Raw genomic sequence first — 21,102 nt, 5'->3', positions numbered from 1 at the left:
TTCGTCGCTATAGATTCTCGCGTCAGTTCGACCCGAGACAGCGAGTGCGTGTAAATCGACGCGTCAAATTGCTGAATATATACGATATCACAAGTTATTACGTTTGTGTAAAGATCATATTCACAAAACAAATAAATATTGGTAATTTGGAATAGCCTACTTAATTCGGATGTGATCGGTTTTACGAATTCTGCCGATGCTTTACTTGTTTCTATCAAAAATTTAAAGAAATTACTAAGCGACACTTAATTGTGTCCACTAACTTGGTACCACCACTAAAGTAGTATTAACCTAAGACGACAAAATACTCACGTTGCTGTATATGTTGCTGGCTGTAGAGGAGTTCCCCTGCAGCGTCCACAGTCGCACGGTGTCGTCACTTGAGCACGACAGGAAGCTGCCGGCCCCCATGGGCCCCCCCGGCACCATATCCAGGCCCCAGATACAGGCCGAGTGATACAACGCAGAGTGGGACTTGCCGACCTGAAAATTACATATACCAAGATAATGTTGTCTTAAATTTTCGCGATTATTGCACATTTAAATAAAACTAGTTATTACGGATTTTAATCGCGTATATTAATTATTTTGGACATCCCAGGGATGTCCCATCACAGGGATGTCCAAAATAATTAAAATCCGTAATAACTAGTTTTATTTAAATATAGCAAGATTATAATTAAATTTAGGTATATAATATTTTATTATATTTGCCTTTTTATCTCTTTACATTGCAGCTATTTTAAAGTCTAGTAATTTTTGGCTGATTACTATTTACCTTTGAGTCATCATATTATTAACCGACTTGGAAAAAAGGAGGTTATCAGTTCGACATATATGTATGTAACATTGTTAGAATTGAATTATATTTAAGTATGATAATCTATTTAGACTTCCAACCACGTGTTTAATTTCGTAAGTGTATGTTTGTATGTATGTTTGTTTACAAGTTTCTCGAAAACTAAAACTCGTATTGAGTAGATGATTTTTATTAAAGTTGGTCTAGTAGTTTCACAGACATATTTCATTAGCTATTTCTAATTTTGAAATCGTTTTTTTTATACATTATTATCTACCATTCAACAGCAACAAAAAACATTGGCTGTTTTTCGGTAAAGGGTGAACGACCGATTGGAACAGAAACTCAACTAAAATATCATCAGTGACTTTGCTGTGTATTATTTACATATTTTTTTTATTTTTGTGCTTACATGTATTTACTACCAGGCATCACCACAATTAAAGTTTAAATATTGTACAGTCATATTTAAAATTTACTTATAGAAGATTAATAAAATCAAAATCAAAATAAACTTTATTCAAGTAGGCTTTTACGAGCACTTTTGAATCGTCATTTAACAATTAAGTGACGCTACCACCGGTTCGAAAAGTAGATTAAACCGAGAAGAACCGGCAAGAAACTCAGTAGTTGCTCTTTTTTAACATTAAAAAAATACAAAGTCAATTACGGATTATAAAGTAACATACGGCTTAATAGTGCCCACAATAGTACAATCGTGCGAGTACCCGAATAGTCCCTTCTTTTCATAAAATACACTTTAGTTTATTAGGTTGGATAAAATCTTCTGACACTATGTAATACTATATTATCAGAAAGGAAACTCTTTTTCAACATTTAAAAAATACAAAGTCGAGTTAGTTGAATACAATTATTTAAATTAATATATCCTGCTTGGATCTTGCTTATATATATATATATATATATATATATGTTGTAAGTTCCACATACCCGCTTGATATCCCTGACGTCCCACACATACAAGCTGTGATCGTTGTACACGCACGTCAGCTTGTGATTTCTCTCGTCGTATGTCAGAGCTATGGCATCGGGATACCGCGCACTGTTAGGCTGACTGAACATGTGACTGAAAATTAAAAAAAAAAAAAATACTAGTTATTTATTTTAAACAGTTAAAATAGCATCGATTTTTGAAGATAAAATTATTTTGGCGTTGTGTTAATACTTAAGACCGTCTGATTATTGACACAAAAGAAGTTACATTCCATCATAAAAAAAATACTTATTTATTATTAATGAGATTATAAGAGAAGTTTTTAAGGGGAGTGAGCGATTTTAACTACAGGCACAAGGGACATATCTTAGTTCCCAAGGGCGATGGTACATTGGTGATGTGAAGAATGTTTAATTAATATTTCTTACAGCGCCATTGTCTATTTTCGGTGGTGACCACTTAACATCGGGTTCATTTACTCGTCCACAAATCCATAACATAAAGTACGTGAAATTGTTTCATACCTAATATTTTGCCCCTGTGACACATCAACCCCGAGGTAGTGGGTTCGAGGCAGCGTGGTGACATATCGGAGCGAGGCGGGAGCGAAACAGCGCACGATACCTTCAGCACAACCCACGAAAATATATTCGCTCCCAATCGCCATACAATTAGCTGAAGTTGTCTGGAAAGGAAATAACAAGCATTAGCAACATATATTAATCATATAATTTTTACTTAAGTTTATATAAATAAATATAAATAAATATATCTTAACTCACACAGAGAAAATACTAAATATTGAAATTGAACACAAATTACTTAAAAATTTAGTATCATACATAAAGTATAATATTTATGTCAAGAAAATAAAAATAGAATTTAATCTAATTATTTAGAGATATTCTAGCGCTAAACAACAGTATGCAGTATTGTTGTGTTCCGGTTTGAAGGGTGAGTGAGCTAATGTAACTACAAGCACAAGGGACATAACATCTTAGTTCCCAAGTTTAGTGGCACATTGACGATGTAAGGAATAGTTAATATTTCTTACAACGTCATTGTCTATGGGTGATGGTGACCACTTACCATCAGGTGGCCCATATGCTCATCCGCCAACCTATTACATAAAAAAAAAACAGATAAATTTCCTTTAATGTCATACAGATATAATTAAAACAAATATTTTAAAACAAATGAATATTGCTAAACTTCTATTCGTCGATAGATGTCGCTACTAATCTTAATGAAAACCGCAATATATCACTTTATTACACTTTATTAATAGATAACAAGATATATTGGACCCACTTTCTAAGACAAGCTTAGGAAATGTCAATAGGTTAACGACGATAACGTTAATTAAATAAAACTATTTATTTTTATTAATGCTCCGAGTCTAAAATTGCGAAGAACAACTTCTTACATAACAATATTACACACTAAAATCTTTTCCGAAAATCAATTTATCTTGCGCAATAATTTTGATGTATATTTTTTTAGTATTTTTTCAGTGAGACTTTACTAATGAATACACCCACAAGGAGGAGAGATGGCCTAGTGGTTAAAACGCGTGCATCTTAACCGATGATTGCGGTTTCAAAACCAGGCAAGCACCACTGAATATTCATGTGCTTAATTTGTGTTTCTAATTTATTTATTTAAAAAATATCGCGAGGAAATCTGCATGTGTCATATTTCATCGAAATTCTGCCACATGTGTATAGTTAGAACATTTTATAGTTCTATCTTTTATAGTTTAGGCATCATACGCAAAAAATCAATCATTTTTGGTAGATGTACACGCACGTACGTAGATGTACGTAGATGTACACCTTTTTTGTCCGAAAAACCCAAAATATCTTACGGAACCCTATTTCAAAATAAAATTTAGCCTATGTTATGCGGGATTAATTTAGCTTTTATAAGAATTTTTAAAATCGGTCCAGTAGTTTTTGAGCCTATTCATTACAACCAAACAAACAAAGATTTCCTCTTTATAATATTAGTGTAGATTTATTTATTTATTTCTGACGACCTCCATGGTCGAGTGGTGTGTACACCGGTTTTCATGGGTACGCCACTCTGAGGTCCCGGGTTCGATTCCCGACCGAGTCGATGTAGATTACCATTTACACGTTGTCTTGGGTCTGGGAGTTTGTGGTATCGTTACTTCTGATCTTCCATAACACAAGTGCTTCAGCTACTTACATTGGGATCAGAGTAATGTATGTGATCTTGTCTCATATTTATTTATTATTTATTTATTAGGCTGTCGCCGTGCACTCACCCGCAGTTCCACCCACTTGTCGAGCAAGCGTCGGCTGTTAAACTCGCAGAGAAGACCTCCACGCGTGATTGCGTACGTGCTGTCCGAAGCGTCGCCACGCCCGCACACAACGTCGCAGAACTCATTGTCCTTTTGCTCGCCCAGGATCGCTGAGCGGCCCATCAGAGGCACCGGCTCCTTGATCTGGAATACGGAAACGGAAAGTTAAACAATGGAGTCACACAAGCATACACCTATGGGTGTCGCTGGAGAAGTGCGATACCCATAAGTTGCGTGATTAAAAACCTAACATGACACGGAGACAAGAAATTCCCCTTCGAGGGAAGCAAGTACATTTCGAAAGATTTCCGGAAGAAAATAAAAAATATTACAATGGAAACAACAACTCTTCATTACAAACAGCAACACAATTATTTATTGCAAATTATTCAGAGACCGACCACGACTTTGGTGTTTAATGGAATATACTACAACGAAATACAGTAAAACGTTTTATTCCTATATATTATCATTTTATTCATGATATCACAACATTATTTACAAATCTTATTTATTTATTTAATAAGTACACTAACAATATACATATTAATTGATTGCTTACACAACATCCAAAAAAAGAAAAACAACTTCTGATATGTACATCGATTACAAGTGTACATAACATTCATAGTGTATCGTGTCAACATATTTGTTTAAAGTTGAAAATAAAACATATTATACAATTAAAAAAAAAATTACCTATGCTATCGTCGTTTATAAACGTAATAACTATAACTAAATAATATAACAGAAAAAAAAAAAACAGGAAATCAAATCTATCTTCATTATTTACAAATTAAATACTCAAATGTATTATACCTCAAAACATATAACATGATACCTCACCACATTTGGTGATAGCAATTACAACAGAAATATAAAGGTAAATAAGGTTCATAAACTAACTAAAAAAAAATTAACATCAATGAAATTATAATAAAAATTAGACCTTTTGATTATTGTTAGTTCTCCTACTTGTCACTAGATGGCGAAACCAGTATGACTTCCAACAACCCTAACCGCTTTTTGAAATGAGTAAATTCCATTTGACACTAATATATGTGCAATTGTCAAATATAGCATTTAATTCATATAATTTATTGAGTTCAACTAAGCTCACTAAGGCTATATAAAAAAAAATCGGTTAACAAACAAAGAATTAAAAAGTTCTACTATTTATTTACCTACGTTTTTCATCGGTATAAGATTAATCTTCACCGATAACTCGAGTTCAATTTGAGTTTGCTATTTATTTAGTGCGTTGAAGGAAAACATCGTAGGGAAACCTACAATTAGCCAATGAGAATCCACCACGTGTTCCATCAAATCGCAAAAGAGCAACGTCATACTGCAAGATCGAAAACACTGACAAATAATGCTGCAAAGCATTATCATATTCAAAAGTATGATATCACAATATGAATCACAAATTGCATTGATAATATTATCAACATCCTTTATTGTTTTATGAGTTTGATTTAAGATTAATCTGATATCAATTAAGCTCATTTCGCTGGAAAATGAGTATGCAACTACAACATACACATATATGACATATATAAATTCGCAAAGGAAATATTTAATTATTTAAACCTTACATACATAAAATCAACATTTTTATTCAAGTTGACTCATAAATTACATTCGAATTATCATTGAAAAAGGCATTTGAATTAAAGTCAATTAAATTGAAGATTTATGACTATAAATAAATGATGATTAATATATAAATGCTGGTAGCATTCTTGCCACCATTGCACGCGGTCAAGATTTATACAGTAAGTAGTTTTAGTCCATATTTGTATATATTTAAGCATTTAATGTTGTTAATTCATAAGTGTGGTGTCTGTAGTTAATGTGTAATGTAAATACAGATTTATATAAATCGTTCATAAATTAGTGTAGTACTAGTATTTTAGGATTTGAAATATTTGATAGCTTACATATATATAAAATAAATCTGTCGAACTACAGTCGACATAAGTCTTAGCCCCCAATGTTTGTGGACCATTGGTGATATAAGAAATTGTTAATATTTCTTACGGTACGGTGGTAAGTATCAATGGGCTACATTGAGTCACCATCAGGTGGTTTACCCCCTAAAAGCAGGTGAAACATAGTAAACAAAAAAAAATGTAACAAAATACCTTAGCATTCCTAGAGTACTCCAGATACCAGAATTTGACATGTCTGAAACCGACCGTCACGAAATAGTTGCCACTCTCTGAGAAACTGACGGCTTTGACACGTGATGACACCTGGAAATATATTAACACATATGATATATATGTTCCCTTTCTTTTATTTGGTTATAATGTAATCATATAACATTATTATTATTTTTAATATAACTACATATTATAAAACAAAGTGCCCCGGCGATATACCCCAAAACTACTGAACGGATTTTGATGAGGTTTTATGATAGACAGAGGAATTCATTGGGAAGGTTTAGATATATAATCTATTTAAGGTTTTTGTGTAAATAAGTCGAAAATGACAATTGTCAAAAACATGTCGGAAAATCGCAACGAAAAATAAGTAATAATAACACGTGCTCCAAAATTTATGTCATCTTCAACTTCATCGTCCACGTTTTTAATATAAACACCCAAGAAATAAGAAATAATGTACATAATTTTGTTTTTAGCTTAATAACTAAATCTAGGGTTATTACATTGTCATCTTTTGTAGTAGACCTCTGACTCTAACACATATATAAATTGTGATATTAGAGTCAGCGATTCCTCAAAAATTAATTGCGCACTAGATTTTTAGAAACGAAAAAATAAAATAATATTAAAAAAAACCATTATGTCCACCCGTGCGAAGGCGGGACGGGCCGCTAGTATAATATAAAACTCACATCACCGACCAAAATAAATAGATCAGTAACAAAACAAATAAGATTTTTCTACATACATTTATTTAAGTTTATAATTGTAGATTCAATTCACATCTCGTAGTGTAGAATCTTGATTACAATGTATGTGTGTTTGTGCATGTTAATGGCGTCTGTTATATCTCACCTTATTACTGGCAAGCTTCAGATTGGCACGCCAGTCCCAAACATTGACAATCATATCATGTTGAGATCCCACCGACACTAGATACTTCGATGAGGTTGAGAATGCCTGAAATAAATGGAATTAAAATTAATTATCTTGCAGACAACCACAGATTAAAATTGAATAAATGTTAATAGTACATAAAACAAATTGGAGTTGCAATTACAAATAAATAATGATGATACTATATAACATTGCTACCAAAACACTAATTTGCATAATTTGAGCTCTATTAAGCTTGTGTAAAACTTGTAAAAAATTCTGTTGGAAAATATGATCCACAGACACAAATGGTTGAAATAAAGTAGAGCAAACTAACAGTCCGTTTATATTACATAGCTGTGCTCTCTTAGTAGGGATAATGTTTGGACTTCATAGTATAAATGCAACTCATTTACCACTGCAGAGTTGCATTTATACGTTTTTACAGATGTGTTCCTTAACACAAAATAAATATTGAAGGAAGCGACTTTGTGTTGAAAAATGTTGGGTAGTTTAACCTGAACATAGGTAGTGTAACCATGAATTGGGTCAGTATAACGACATGCCTTAAGGTTGTCGGTGTAGGTTATCGTTTATGGTTGGATCAACCATCAGGGTATCACGGTAGCATCTGGTAACGCCCCTCAAAGAGATATTCTAAGATAAAGACACCGCTACTCAACACCAATAAAAAATAAGACGTATTTGTGTGAGTGTGTGTGTGTGTGTGTGTGCTGGCTTCAAAGAAAACTTACCACACAGTTGACGCCGTGCGTGTGCCCAGGGAACTCTGCGATCTGAACTGCACCTGATGCAGTAGGATCCTGAAAGCGACATCCAAAGCATATAATAATTATTCGTTGTTTGTCAAGCAGAATATTTTCATGATAAGTAATAGCGCGCAATGGTAACTTTTGTCTTACATGTATGGAGGTGCGCGCAAGTTACGACGTAACAATTGGGTGACATTTGTGTCTGCATCTGTACATATTCACGGATTTGACAATTTGGCGAAACAGTCACCGTGACAAAAATTACCAGTGCGCGCTAGTCCTTATGTCGCAAATTTAGTACCAGTTCAACAATAGTAACTACTGAGTTTCTTGACATACTATTAAATTATTTTGATGTTTAATAAATCTGCAGTATGGCTGCCATACAATAATAATATCATAGCGCAATTTTGTTTAGAAATATTTTTTCTTCTACTCGCCACTAGATGGCGCTGATAGTATGAATATTAATGTGAAATGTTCAATATAAATATTCTAACACATTTAAAATTAATTTTCAATATAAGTTTGCATTGCATCACAAAATTCAATTTCATATATTTTCCAAGTCGTAAATATTTTCATAGTTACATTTTCTTTTTTTCAGAAACAACAGATTTTTATCTCTGGTATCCCCTATAAAAAAATATTTCAAGAAGGATGTATATTATTCACATAGCTACTAATCCAGGAAGCAGTAGTAACGAATTAACCTTAAATTTACATATTCCGTGCGATTTGCTGATAACGACATATTATATGATAACGATTTTGCACTACTGACGAATTATATAATATCTATAATAATACATCACTAATCCCCTCAACTATAGTGATATACATTTGAACTATACTTCCAAACGTAATTGTTTCGTATCTATAATGAATACAACTGAAATATTTCATCTCGATTCTCGACCAATGAAATGACTCCAATTTAAGGTCAACGTTGTTTACATGACTTTACTACTCATGCGATTAGTATATCAGAGAATATAAGTGTAGTAGTAATATTGCTGAAGAGGACTGGAGCTCATCCAACCAAACTACTCCAATGCGAAATTAGACACATGCAGCTTTCCTCACGATGTATAAAAACAAATTCACATGACAATTCAATGGTGCTTGTCTAGGTTTGAACCCGCAATCATGTGTTGTAATGCACGTGTTCTAACCATTGGGTCATCTCGGTTTACCTATATTAATATTACAAATGTTAAAGTAAGTCGAACTGTTTGTCTGTCTGTCGCTCTTTCACGAGCAAACCGCTGAACCGAATTTGATGTAATTTGGTATGAAGCAAACTTGAGCTCCAAGAAAGAACATAGGCTACTTTTCTTGCCTAACATATGACAACTATATAAGATTTTAAATTAATATGGTTATTTTATTATTAAAGTTATTGATTTCGGGATATTTATTAACCCCTACCTCTTTCTATATCTGTTTTCCTCTACCTTAAGGTTGCCTGGACGAGATCGCTGTGCTAGCGATAAGGCCGCCTCTTGTACATCTTTCCTAACCGTGTATATGTGATTTATTTACTGGTGTACAATATGGAATATTTCGATTTGATTTGATTTGATATTTGCCATGTTTTCGGTGGAGCTCGATATTTCGACATTATCTACGAATGTCTTGTTCAGTCTCGTAAAAAACAAAAAAACATGGTAAATTTACTTATTCATGGTTTATTTACTTGGTGGTAGGGCTTTGTGCAAGCCCGTCTGGGTAGGTACCACCCATTCATCAGTTATTCTACCGCCAAATAACAGTACTCAGTATTGTTGTGTTCCGGTTTGAAGGTTGAGTGAGCCAGTGTAACTACAGGCACAAGGGACATAACATCTTAGTTCCTAAGGTTGGTGGCACATCGACGATGTAAGGTAATATATCTTACAGCGTCATTGTCTATGGGTGATGGTGACCACTTTCCATCAGGTGGCCCATATGCTCGTCCGCCAACCTATAACATAAAAAAAAAATCCCGAAATCAATAGCTTTAATAATATGACAACTAGTTGCTAACATATATATGTGCGTTACCTGTAAGTCCCAGACACGCACGGCGGGCGCGTGTCCACACTCGCCCGTCGCCAGGTATCGTCCGTCGGGCGAGAACGCGACGCACGTCACGCTCTTCCGTGACGCGTTTAAGACGTGCGACTGACGATTCTTTCGTACATTGTAGAGGACAACCGTACATCTGAAAAATAACAAGGAAAATTAAAGTTATCGGACATTAACAGTAACAGCCTGTATATTTCCCACAGCTGGGCTCAGGCCTCTTCTTCCTTTGAGAAGAAGTTTTGGGGCATATTTTACATGTGGCTGAATTTCATTGAAATTAGACACATGTAGGTTTCCTCACGATGTTTTCCTTCACCGCCGATAAACACAACTTAACTTGTAAGATTTTTTTATAAATTAGATTAAATATTTTAAAAGCAGAAAGTTTATACACATAGTGTTGTATAGCAGAAATTGTCTATATTTAAACTTTGTATAGAAATATAATGCATTTTTTAAGACTTTTTCAAGTGTCCAACTATCACGGTTCATGAGATACGGGCTGGTGACAGACGGATATATGAACGGACAGCAGAATCTTAGTGATAGGGTCCAGTGCCCTTTGGGTACGGAACCCTGAAACGAGCATCGAACCATTACCTACACTATTCACGAAACGGTTTGTATCGAGACGATTTCAAATAATATGTCGTCAACAATTCTACAATCCAACAACAGCCTGTAAATTCCCACTGCTGGGCTAAAGGCCTCCTCTCCCTTTGAGGAGAAGGTTTGGAACATATTCCGCCACGCTGTTCCAATGCAGGTTGGTGGAATGCACATGTGGCAGAATTTCTATGAAATTTGTCACATGCAGGTTTCCTCACGATGTTTTCCTTCACCGCTGAGCACGAGATGAATTATAAATACAAACAACCGTTGTTAATTTATCGTCATTGTTACTTTATTGGAAATTATTGTTATCAGTGTGACGAAATACATAACTCAGATCGGAGGTACATACATACATATATGCGAAACGGAAGTACAACCCTTGCCACGAGCGGTCGAGCCGCGCCCCTATACTACTAAAATAAGAAGGATAACTCGATCGACGTAATATTGCTATACTAAATATACTATTGTATTCTTCTTGTTTATTTACTATATTGTCCATTTGTTATACACAATAACCTTCCAGTCTAATCACTATCTATAAAAAAAAACCGCATCAAAATCCGTTGCGTAATTTTAAAGACATACGCATACATAGGGACAGACAGCGGTAAGCGAATTCGTTTTATACGAACAATCAATCTAATAATTTGAAAAACTATTCGAGTTTATTCTCGCTGAAGGCCGCTCTCGGTAGAGATTGCTAGGAGGCTGGTAACGAAGGTAGATTTTGACGCATCAGAAAAGCTTCATTGTAAAGTTTACTCGAATGAAATATATTTGATTTCACATGATAGAAACATCAATAATTATTTATTGGGAATGCTCTTGGGGATCCGGAAATACTGAGATCATGCACACATCTTAGGTGTTAATATTTTTTGAAAATGTTGAACAGAATCCCGCTGGACTAGCGAGATAACAGAGAAGATTCGTGTTATGAAGATAACCAATGATATTTGTTATTTCAAAAACGCCAGTGTCATATACAGACAGTAATAAATAAATTCTAATAACAGAGTATCGTAAGCATTGAAACGCCGGTTGTGACATATGCAATTTACAATTAAAAAATCGTATAGAAACATCTCTATGACCATTATAAAATAACATCTGAGTATGAGCAATGAACATCAGTCAAACAATTTCGAAGTCTATCTTAAAAAAAAAAGCAACATATTTTTTGTATGCATGAGATAAGTTAGACATATGATTTGTTTACTTTATTTGTAACCGCGCGAGGTCAGGGCTGGTAGCTAGGATGTACTAACTCTATCTATATTAATACTATAAATGTTAAAGTAACTCTATCTGTCTGTCTGTCGCTGTTTCACGACGAAACCGCTGAATCGAATTTGATGAAATTTGTTATGACACAAACTTAAACTCCAAGGAAAGAGATAGGCTACTTTTTTTACCTAACGTATGACAAAAACCACTCAAAAATGCGAGCAAAACCTCGGGCGATTACTAGTTGTAAACACACGATGGTGTTACGTTAAAGCATTTATAGCTAAGAGGACAGTACGAACATACCATCAATCCGTGAGAAAGGCCGCGTCTAAACATTCGTCATACATACGAATAAGGTTGATGTTACGGCGTTGTTACGGTGACGAGCGAAGCGATGAGCTTTAGCGATAGCGGTTATAACAAATTAGACAAAAAAAATAATTCATTGAACTTTGACAGCAGAAAGTATACGTATACAATCCAGGTGTCTTTTGGAAAATATGTATTATATACATATTTTATTGTATTCAACTAATATGACGTTGTATTTTTAAACGTTGAAAAAGAGTAACTACTTCTTGCCGGTTCGTCTCGGTAAAATCCGGTATTACCAATTTGTGGTAATTCCGGATTTTAATAATATAGTTCAGTTAGAGTTCAAGTAGAGTTAGATTCAGTTAATATAGTTTGTTTAATGAAGATTAAAAAATTTGATTGAATAAATATGTTATTATTTCGATTTTAAGGTGTTTAAGTGGTTCCCTATGTCTATTTGATCTGTTTTTATATTGACATACAAAGCGTTGCTATTTAATACATTGCCTTGATATACATTAATTTGTGGGAGCAATGAGCTTCAACCCGTATAAAACGGCGCGAACAACTATTACTTATTACAAAGGGGTCTATCTCCCTTTATTATAAAACTATTATCATACAAACTGAAACTGTTTCTAAGATACAACACAAAAAGCAACACTTCCAAAACAATTTATAAGAAACAGCTAATAGACCCGCTCTTCTTATCAAAGTGATATCAGCCGAACGACGTGGCTCAACCATTAGGCGTCCCGTGTAAAGCCCATTGTCGACTTAACTGACGCGACGGCCACTTAGTATTTACACCGTGTTCTATGAGACTAGAGAGAGTGAGATATAGTATATATGCTTTAACCTGTATAATGTATTGTTATTCGCATATTGAGATAAGACATTTCACATATTCTACACTAGCTGTTATCCGCACCTTTGCTCGCCTGAAATATGAATGATGAATATATTTACAAATTAACTTTGATTAACGTTGATGATTGGTATACAAAAAGGGTCTTACCTCTTTGTTTCCAAAAAAGTAGTCTTTCTCGGGTTCTAGACTATTTGTATACCAAATTTCATTTACATCGGTCCAGGATTTGACAGACAGACAGACTGACAGAGTTACTGCGATGATGCGGTTTCAAAAGGAAGTTTTTTGTATACATGGGTAATATAGTAAAGAAACACTGATAACTTTAAAAATGTCTAAGTATTCCGTAGTATGATTAGTATGACTATGGCACTCGATATGATATATAAGAAGGCGGACGGCTAAACATCTAATAGTAACTTAACAAAAACTACCATAGACATTGGCGCTACAAAAACTAACCAATCCCTACATCGTTATCAACCTTGGCAACTAAGATGTTATCAATCCGATATCATCTTTTTCAGTATACAAACAACTGTGAACGATGGAAACTAAAAGCTTTAGTTTTAGTGGCAAAATCAAGTATTTTACTTTACCGAAGGCGACATAGTCAATCCACCATTTAAAACTAACGATCATATAAAGATTTGGAAGACATTTGAAAGATAAAGACAGAGCAATGCCTACCTTACAACTCTCCAGGTGTAAGTAATTTTAACAGATTATAAAATAAAAAACAATAAACAAATCGACGATACATTACGCGAGGGGAAGTCCCGCTATTTATCATCCCGTTGTCGATGCTACATCACATAAAGTTTCATGGTTTATGGTTTTCGGAACAGGAAGTCGGGGTCTATGAACTGTAGTGGTTACTTTTCGAAGCCGTTATTATCGTTGACATTGTTTATTACTGTTATAAAATTGTCTCAACAATGTATGCTATGAATACGCGGATTATGTTTTGTTACTTTCAATTAAAAAACATCGGTAATCTTATTAAATTAATATTTTATAAATTCGAGATGAAAGAGAGTCGTGATGGCCCAGTGGTTAAAACGCGTCTTCCTAACCGATGATTGCGGGTTCAAACAATCTTTATAATTCATCTCGTGCTCAGCGGTGAAGGAAAACTTCGTGAGGAAATCTGCATGTGACAAATTTCATTGAAGTTCTGCCAAATGTGTATTCCACCAATCCGCATTGGAACAGCGAGGTGGAATATGTTTAAAACCTTCTCCTAAAAAGGAGGGGAGGCCTTTAGCCCAGCAGTGGGAATTTACAGGCTGTTGCTGTTGTTTATAAATTCCATGCTAACGCTGGTAAGATTTTTACCAATCAATCGTCAAGTGTAATGCTGGGATTGGTACAACGAAAGCACAATCTATTTCAAAATGCATTGTTCGTATACACGGTGCATATATCGAATTTTGACGGGAGTTCCACTGGTAATAAGGAGTAGGAGGAGAGATAACTGATGTAATAAGGAGTAACTCAGGCTACTTTTACTTTATAATTAGTGTTCAAATAAAATAAATATGAGACAATATCACATACATTACTCTGATCACAATGTAAGTAGCTAAAGCACTTGTGTTATGGAAAATCAGAAGTAACGACGGTACCACAAACACCCAGACCCAAGACAACACAGAAAACTAATGATAATCTACATTGACTCGGTCGGGAATCGAACCCGGGACCTCGATCACGGAAGTCGTCAGTGTCAAACGCGTTTCAAGTCTTTGCACAGTTGGCTATAAGTAAAATTATATTCAAGAACTATTATTATCAGTGTCAAATATAGCTAAGCTTAAATTAGCAAATTGCTTGAAACACATAAATCTAAGGTTTGAAAATCTTTCTTTGTAATATAGTCTATAATAATATAATGATATTTTCCAAACAAGCAAACACCAGACATCCATTTCAAAGTTTAAAATACGTTTATCGATGTGGGGGTGTGTCGGCCGCACCCACCGGCCGCTCCCAGCACCACGCACTATCCCGGCAATTACTTTAATATAATCATTCCCCCATCGTGTAAATAACATTTGTAAAAGTTTGAAGGGTTCAATGCTTTTTGAGTTATAAATATAAAACATTTTTATGATATCATGGTACACGAAATAGACATACGACTTAAATTGACTATGCTTTTTGACACGGAACCTTTTAGGCAAATACGATAGCCATTAGACCAAGCGGTATCGAAATCAAAATATACTTTACCAGTAGTGGCAGCAGCTTCGCTGACTTTCTAGAGTTTTGGTTGTCAATGGTTCGACAATGCCTAGCCCGTGTCCTTTGTTGAAGTTCAAGTTTGCTTCATACCAAATTTCACCAAATTCGGTACAGCGGTTTGGTCGTGAAAGAGCGACAGATAGACAGATACTTTCGCATTTATAATATTAATAATATAAATTTTAGGCTTTTGAATAGTTATTTCCCTAGCTATTGCTATTACCACACAATGGGTCAAAACTGTGATTTGAGGGACTTAGGGTAAGTTTGTTTTAACAGTTTTTCCTTTATGCTTATCTATAGAGAACATTAGCCGGAGAAAGACCACAGTGGCGTGCACTGGGAGAGGCCTATGTCCAGCAGTGGACAAAAACGGGCTGATGATGATGATGATGATGATGATAGGGAACATTAACGCAAATTATAGTTGTTTTATACGATTTTGAGCCAATCATTACAGTTTGAACTGAAGAAATCATTCATTGTTTTGTATTAAACCCATCAAACAATACTGAATTCTGGTGAAGTCTTGTTAGATCCCGCCTTCTAACTTTCCATCCAGCCATCTTAGTCTAGTCTACTATTGTAACACATAGTAATTATATGCATATATTTACAATTCTTTGAGATAAAAGGATTTAAAAAACCAACAGGAAAATAAGTAGTAATTAGTTAAAGACAATGAAACATTTACTAAGAATCTATCGTCAAAAAAGATCACTAGTTATTCAAAACTTGAAGCAATATACACTAAAGTACAGTCGGGGTAAGAAAAGGTTCGTCACCTTAAGATCTATTTTCGTGTGCTCAGTACGAGCGATAATCTGCTTTACCGATCGAGAATGACATATTGCGTCGCAATGATCTGATGTTTAGATTCAAAAGGTACTAAAAGCTTAAGACTTGATAACGGAATGAATTTGAAAAATGACGAAGGTTTTCTTACTCTGTACTGTACAATTTAAGTATCCACAGTAATTATTGATGTATTAATATAAATTCATTATATAAATTTCTAGAATCATCCACGCTGCCCAACTCGACCTGTCTGTCTGTGTGGCTCATGAAAATTCTCCATTCGCACGTACATATCTTTAGCATAAACTTAAGGCGGCGGATGTGACGTACAGACACACCACATAATTGGTTATGTTATATCATTATTACTCGAGATGGGTCATCGACCGAAGACGAATCTTTCTTTTGATATGTTCAGGTTGATTCCTTACCATCGATAATATATACACACACAAGCCAACACAAACACTCGCAGATAAGCACACACAACAACAGCCTGTAAATTTACCACTGCTGGGCTAAAGCCTCCTTTCTCTTTGAGGAGAAGGTTTGAAACATATTCCACCACGCTCTTCTAATGCGGGTTGGTGGAATACAATGCAACACAAATTAAGCACATACATGTTCAGTGGTGTTTGCCAGGCTTTGAAGCCGCAACCATCGGTTAAGATCCACGTTTTCTAACCATTGGGCCATCTCGGCTCCTACACTATAGCTTAAAAGATTTCCATGGAATGTCTGATGGCAGAAAGGGATCTGCGTGGCTGGAATTCTACTCGCATAAAAGCTACGGTATCGATAATGATCTTTGACATTTATTTAATACCTTTAAACTATTTCATTTGCGGATCCGTCGCTATTCCAGTATCTTACGGTAGTATCGAGCTAAAATACGACCTATAAAAATCGATCCTGCCCTCTTGGGTGACTTGACTGCCTTGTTTATGTAGTGGCTAGATATAAGGCAGATCCCGAGGCTTTTCCACACCTTAAATCTCACTCACACTTGAAATATGACAATTCTTAATTAAACTGTTTGTCAATGGAATATGTGATGGGTGCGCGCTACCTACCCAGACGGGATCGCACAAAGCCCTACAACCAAGTCAAATCATTATAACTGATAATGAGTTAGGCTACGATTAAAACGGCCTTAGTGGTGGGAACATTATATCCAACGAGAGAAGCACTCTGTCAAACTTTTAGTACAACGTTTTGACCTATATCTCGACCGACTTCGTAAAGAGGTTAAAATAATTTGCTGAAAATTCAAATTAGCTCTGCAATTTTAGGGCCTCGGCGTTCGCGAGCGCGAGGGAACGAAATGGATACGAAAACCCCCTCACCCCTAGCCCAGGGTAGGTATACAAGTAAATTTGCAATTTGAGATTAATTACGGTGATATATTTTTTAGATCACACCTTATTCTTAGTAATTCGTATGAAGTTTTAGATAAACGATCAAGCTCGTATATCTAATCGAACTAAATACTGAACGCTCATTGGTCGACTATGACGTCATCGGGAGCATCTAACCAATGACCATTCAGATTAATTAGGTAGGTTGAGGTAATTTGTAAAAACACATAATGTATATTTGTAAATACTAAGTTTTATAAAAAAAATTTAAGCTTATACAAATGAGGTGTGACCATTTGAATATTCAAACATTAATTTATATGTTTTGTAATTTAAGAGCAACGAAGAAGTACAAGTATATCTGTATATTTCCCCCCCCCCCCCCACCATCTAAATTAAGACGAGGAAGGGGATGTTAAATATCTGAGTACTCCTAATGTTGTCTTAAATTTTCGCGATTATTACACATTTAAATAAAACTAATTATAACGGATGAATCGCGTATATTAATTATTTTTAAACATCCCGACGTTTCGAGCACTTTGCAGTGTTCGTGGTCACGGGCAGACTAAGATGACATTTGTCTATTTGAACCACGAACACTGCAAAGTGCTCGAAACGTCGGGATGTTTAAAAATAATTAATATACGCGATTCATCCGTTATAATTAGTTTTATTTAAACTGAGTACTCCTTTTGAATCCAGTCGAAAAGCACATATACGTGATTAAATTTCCCTAAACAATTTGACTAAACCTCAAATTACAAACAACAGTGGCGGATTTACAAATCTGCCGCTAGTAAGCTATTCAATTTTTGCCGCCCCTACTTTTTATTTGCAACATTTATGATTTGCGTTCTATCGTCCTCATTACATTGGCTTTTTCCCGTTATTAGTGTGATTATAAACTAGGTGATATTTCTGTCAGTTACAAAATTTCATTTTCCAACCCGCTATGTAGTGACGAGTATAAGGATTACGGACGTAATGTGTATACATATAATTATAAGTTTTTTATTTTAATTTCTGCAAGACAAATTTGGGCTAAATTTGCCGCCCCTCTAAATCAGCCGCCCTAGGCTCTAGCCTACTTAGCCTATTGGTAAATTCGCCACTGACAAACAAAAAAAAACATATGGGTCTCATATCTAACTATAATAAATAATATAATAAATATGAGACAACATCACATACATGTATTACTCTGATCTCAATGTGAGTAGCTGAAGCACTTGTGTTATGGAAATCAGAAGTAACGACAGTACAAACACCCAGACCCAAGACAACATAGAAAACTAATGGTAATCTACATCGACTCGGCCGGGAATCGAACCCGGGACCTCGGAGTGGCGTACCCATGAAAATCGGTGTACACGCCACTCGACCACGGAGGTCCCTGCTTCATATTAATAATTCGAGGTCACATCAACTCAATATTCACTCGGGGGCGGCTGGGTTCAATAATTAAACAAGGTAGATAGTTTTATCGCGTCGTGAGTCCGTAAATACAGACTTAATATAACTTGTTCTTGAATAATATATGTTACAAATTGAGGTCGCACTGAGAGCAGAGCAGAGCACACTGGAGATATTTTATGAGGCTTGTAAATGTTATACACGATAGACATTACAACCGCTTTCAAATGAAATACATTTATAATTGAGTATAGTAGTTGTAAAGTGATGAAAAAGAATAACTAGTGATTTTCTTGTCGGTACTTTTCGGTTTTATTTAATTTAACATTTATTTCATCACAGTAACGCGACGATTGAAAAGTAATTTTACGGGTGCACTTTAATACAACAACAATAAAAGCCTGTAAATTCCCACTGCTGTGCTAAAGGCCTCCTCTCCCTTTGAGGAGAAGGTTTGGAACATATTCCACCACGCTGTTCCAATGCGGGTTGGTGGAACATGTGGCAGAATTTCTATGAAATTTGTCACATGTAGGTTTCCTCACGATGTTTTCCTTCACCGCTGAGCACGAGATGAATTATAAAGACAAATTAAGCACCTGAATCAGCGGTGCTTGCCTGGGTTTGTCCCGCAATCATCGGTTAAGATGCACGCGTTCTAACCACTGGGCCATCTCGACTCTGTGTTATGTATTAAAAATCAACTTACCCTGCGGGATAGGCGACGACTTCTGTGTTCGGATCGCAATCGAGCGCCGCGTTACTGCTGACAGTCAAACCGAATACTGTTTCCAATTTAATCTGTGGACAAAGAAAATATAAAATTCATTATTTTCAAAGAATATAGTCACAATAATATATCTGTTCACGTTATTCTAATTGAAAAAATAGTAAAGATAACCCTTATATATTTTTTACAGTCATAAGGGTACATGATGGGAGGCCTCCACAGTCCGTAGACATAGAGCACGAGATGAATTTTAAACACAAATTAAGCATATATATATATATATATATATATATATATAGTGGTGCTTGCCTGGGTTTAACCCGAGATAATCGGTTAAGATGCATGCGTTCTAATCTCTGGTCCATCTCATCTCATTCCTTATACCATCGCAAACTAGGGCACTAATATATTAATATCCTTGTGCCTTTATAACTACTGACTCACGCTTCCTTCACACCGGAACACAACAGTACTACATATATTTTGGGCTGCTTGGCAATTTAAGATTCCGTGCGTTTGCTAATACCCGTGCCATATATTAAAAACATTTCTATATGTATATCTATAAAATACAACACTGGTATATTTGACTACAAAAGTTCCAGTAACAAAGTCCTCGCAAATCTTCCTCGAATCCATAATGAATATGACGTCACAGGTTCAATATTTCGACCAATGACATCGCGTCAATTCAAGGTCAAAATTGTTTATATTTCCGATCCTCTTATGTTTCGAATAGGATATACATGAAAACTGTAACGCATGAGAGATTCCATGACTTATGCTTGGTTGAACGTATTTCTTTTACATAAAGTCAAATGCCCCACGACTGGGCATAGGCCTCACCTCCCTAATGAGGAGAAGGTTTGGTTATTACTCCACTACGCTGTTCGAATGCAGGTCTTACATATAACATAAGGAGTCGTTATTATGTCGTTAAAGCCATTTCCTAGAAGTTTCGTCAAATCTTACGCTTTTTATAGGTACTCGTTCGAATTATGGTACGCACACAATTCTACCACCAAACGGTTCGATCGAAAAATCAAATAAAAGCTTATTAGTAAAAACAAATCTTTTATGCTATGATTATTAATAAGAATTCATTATCGATCACAAATTACCTTTTAAAATATATAACCCATACATATTTAAATACGTACAGTGCGTAATTTCTGTAAATATGTGATAAGGTACAGATAACACGTTCTCTAAGCTAAAAACCATAAAACGAAGGTAAACAGTTCAAATTAAACGTACCTACATAGAGGCACAAGGTTACGTAGTGTTCAAACATCCTAAACAAAAAAACCTTCAAATGATACGTGTTCATGGCAAAAACATGAAATAGTCTAATCGTAAAAAGTTTCGGTCAGGTCAGTGCCGAGATAGCCATGAATCTTTGACGAAGATTATCAATTCGAATCCTGACCTGGAATTCGCTATACTATGTGTTTAATTTAAATTTATATTATACGTTATCTGTTATTTGTAAGTAAAATTAAAGTAGTTATAAGTAGTAAAGTAAAAAAGTAACAGCCTGTAA

General features: G+C 35.1%; 1 protein-coding gene across 1 annotated transcript in view; it reads right to left on the bottom strand.

Moving 5' to 3' along the window:
* LOC124541828 (mitogen-activated protein kinase-binding protein 1) overlaps window positions 1-21,102 on the bottom strand; it is a 153,344-nt gene that overhangs the window by 32,564 nt on the left and 99,678 nt on the right. The window contains exons 3-11 of the mRNA XM_047119737.1: window positions 19,539-19,630; window positions 9,953-10,112; window positions 7,889-7,957; window positions 7,113-7,217; window positions 6,231-6,341; window positions 4,045-4,227; window positions 2,279-2,439; window positions 1,751-1,886; window positions 313-483 (exon numbers count right to left, since the gene is read on the bottom strand). Of these exons, the coding sequence (XP_046975693.1) occupies window positions 313-483; window positions 1,751-1,886; window positions 2,279-2,439; window positions 4,045-4,227; window positions 6,231-6,341; window positions 7,113-7,217; window positions 7,889-7,957; window positions 9,953-10,112; window positions 19,539-19,630 (1,188 nt within the window). The remainder of the gene's footprint in view (window positions 1-312; window positions 484-1,750; window positions 1,887-2,278; window positions 2,440-4,044; window positions 4,228-6,230; window positions 6,342-7,112; window positions 7,218-7,888; window positions 7,958-9,952; window positions 10,113-19,538; window positions 19,631-21,102) is intronic.

Source organism: Vanessa cardui, chromosome 29 (genome assembly GCF_905220365.1).
Source record: "Vanessa cardui chromosome 29, ilVanCard2.1, whole genome shotgun sequence".
Taxonomy (NCBI): Eukaryota; Metazoa; Arthropoda; class Insecta; order Lepidoptera; family Nymphalidae; genus Vanessa; species Vanessa cardui.
The sequence above is the reverse complement of the archived record's forward strand: the minus strand, read 5'-3'. Positions and strand labels throughout refer to the sequence as shown.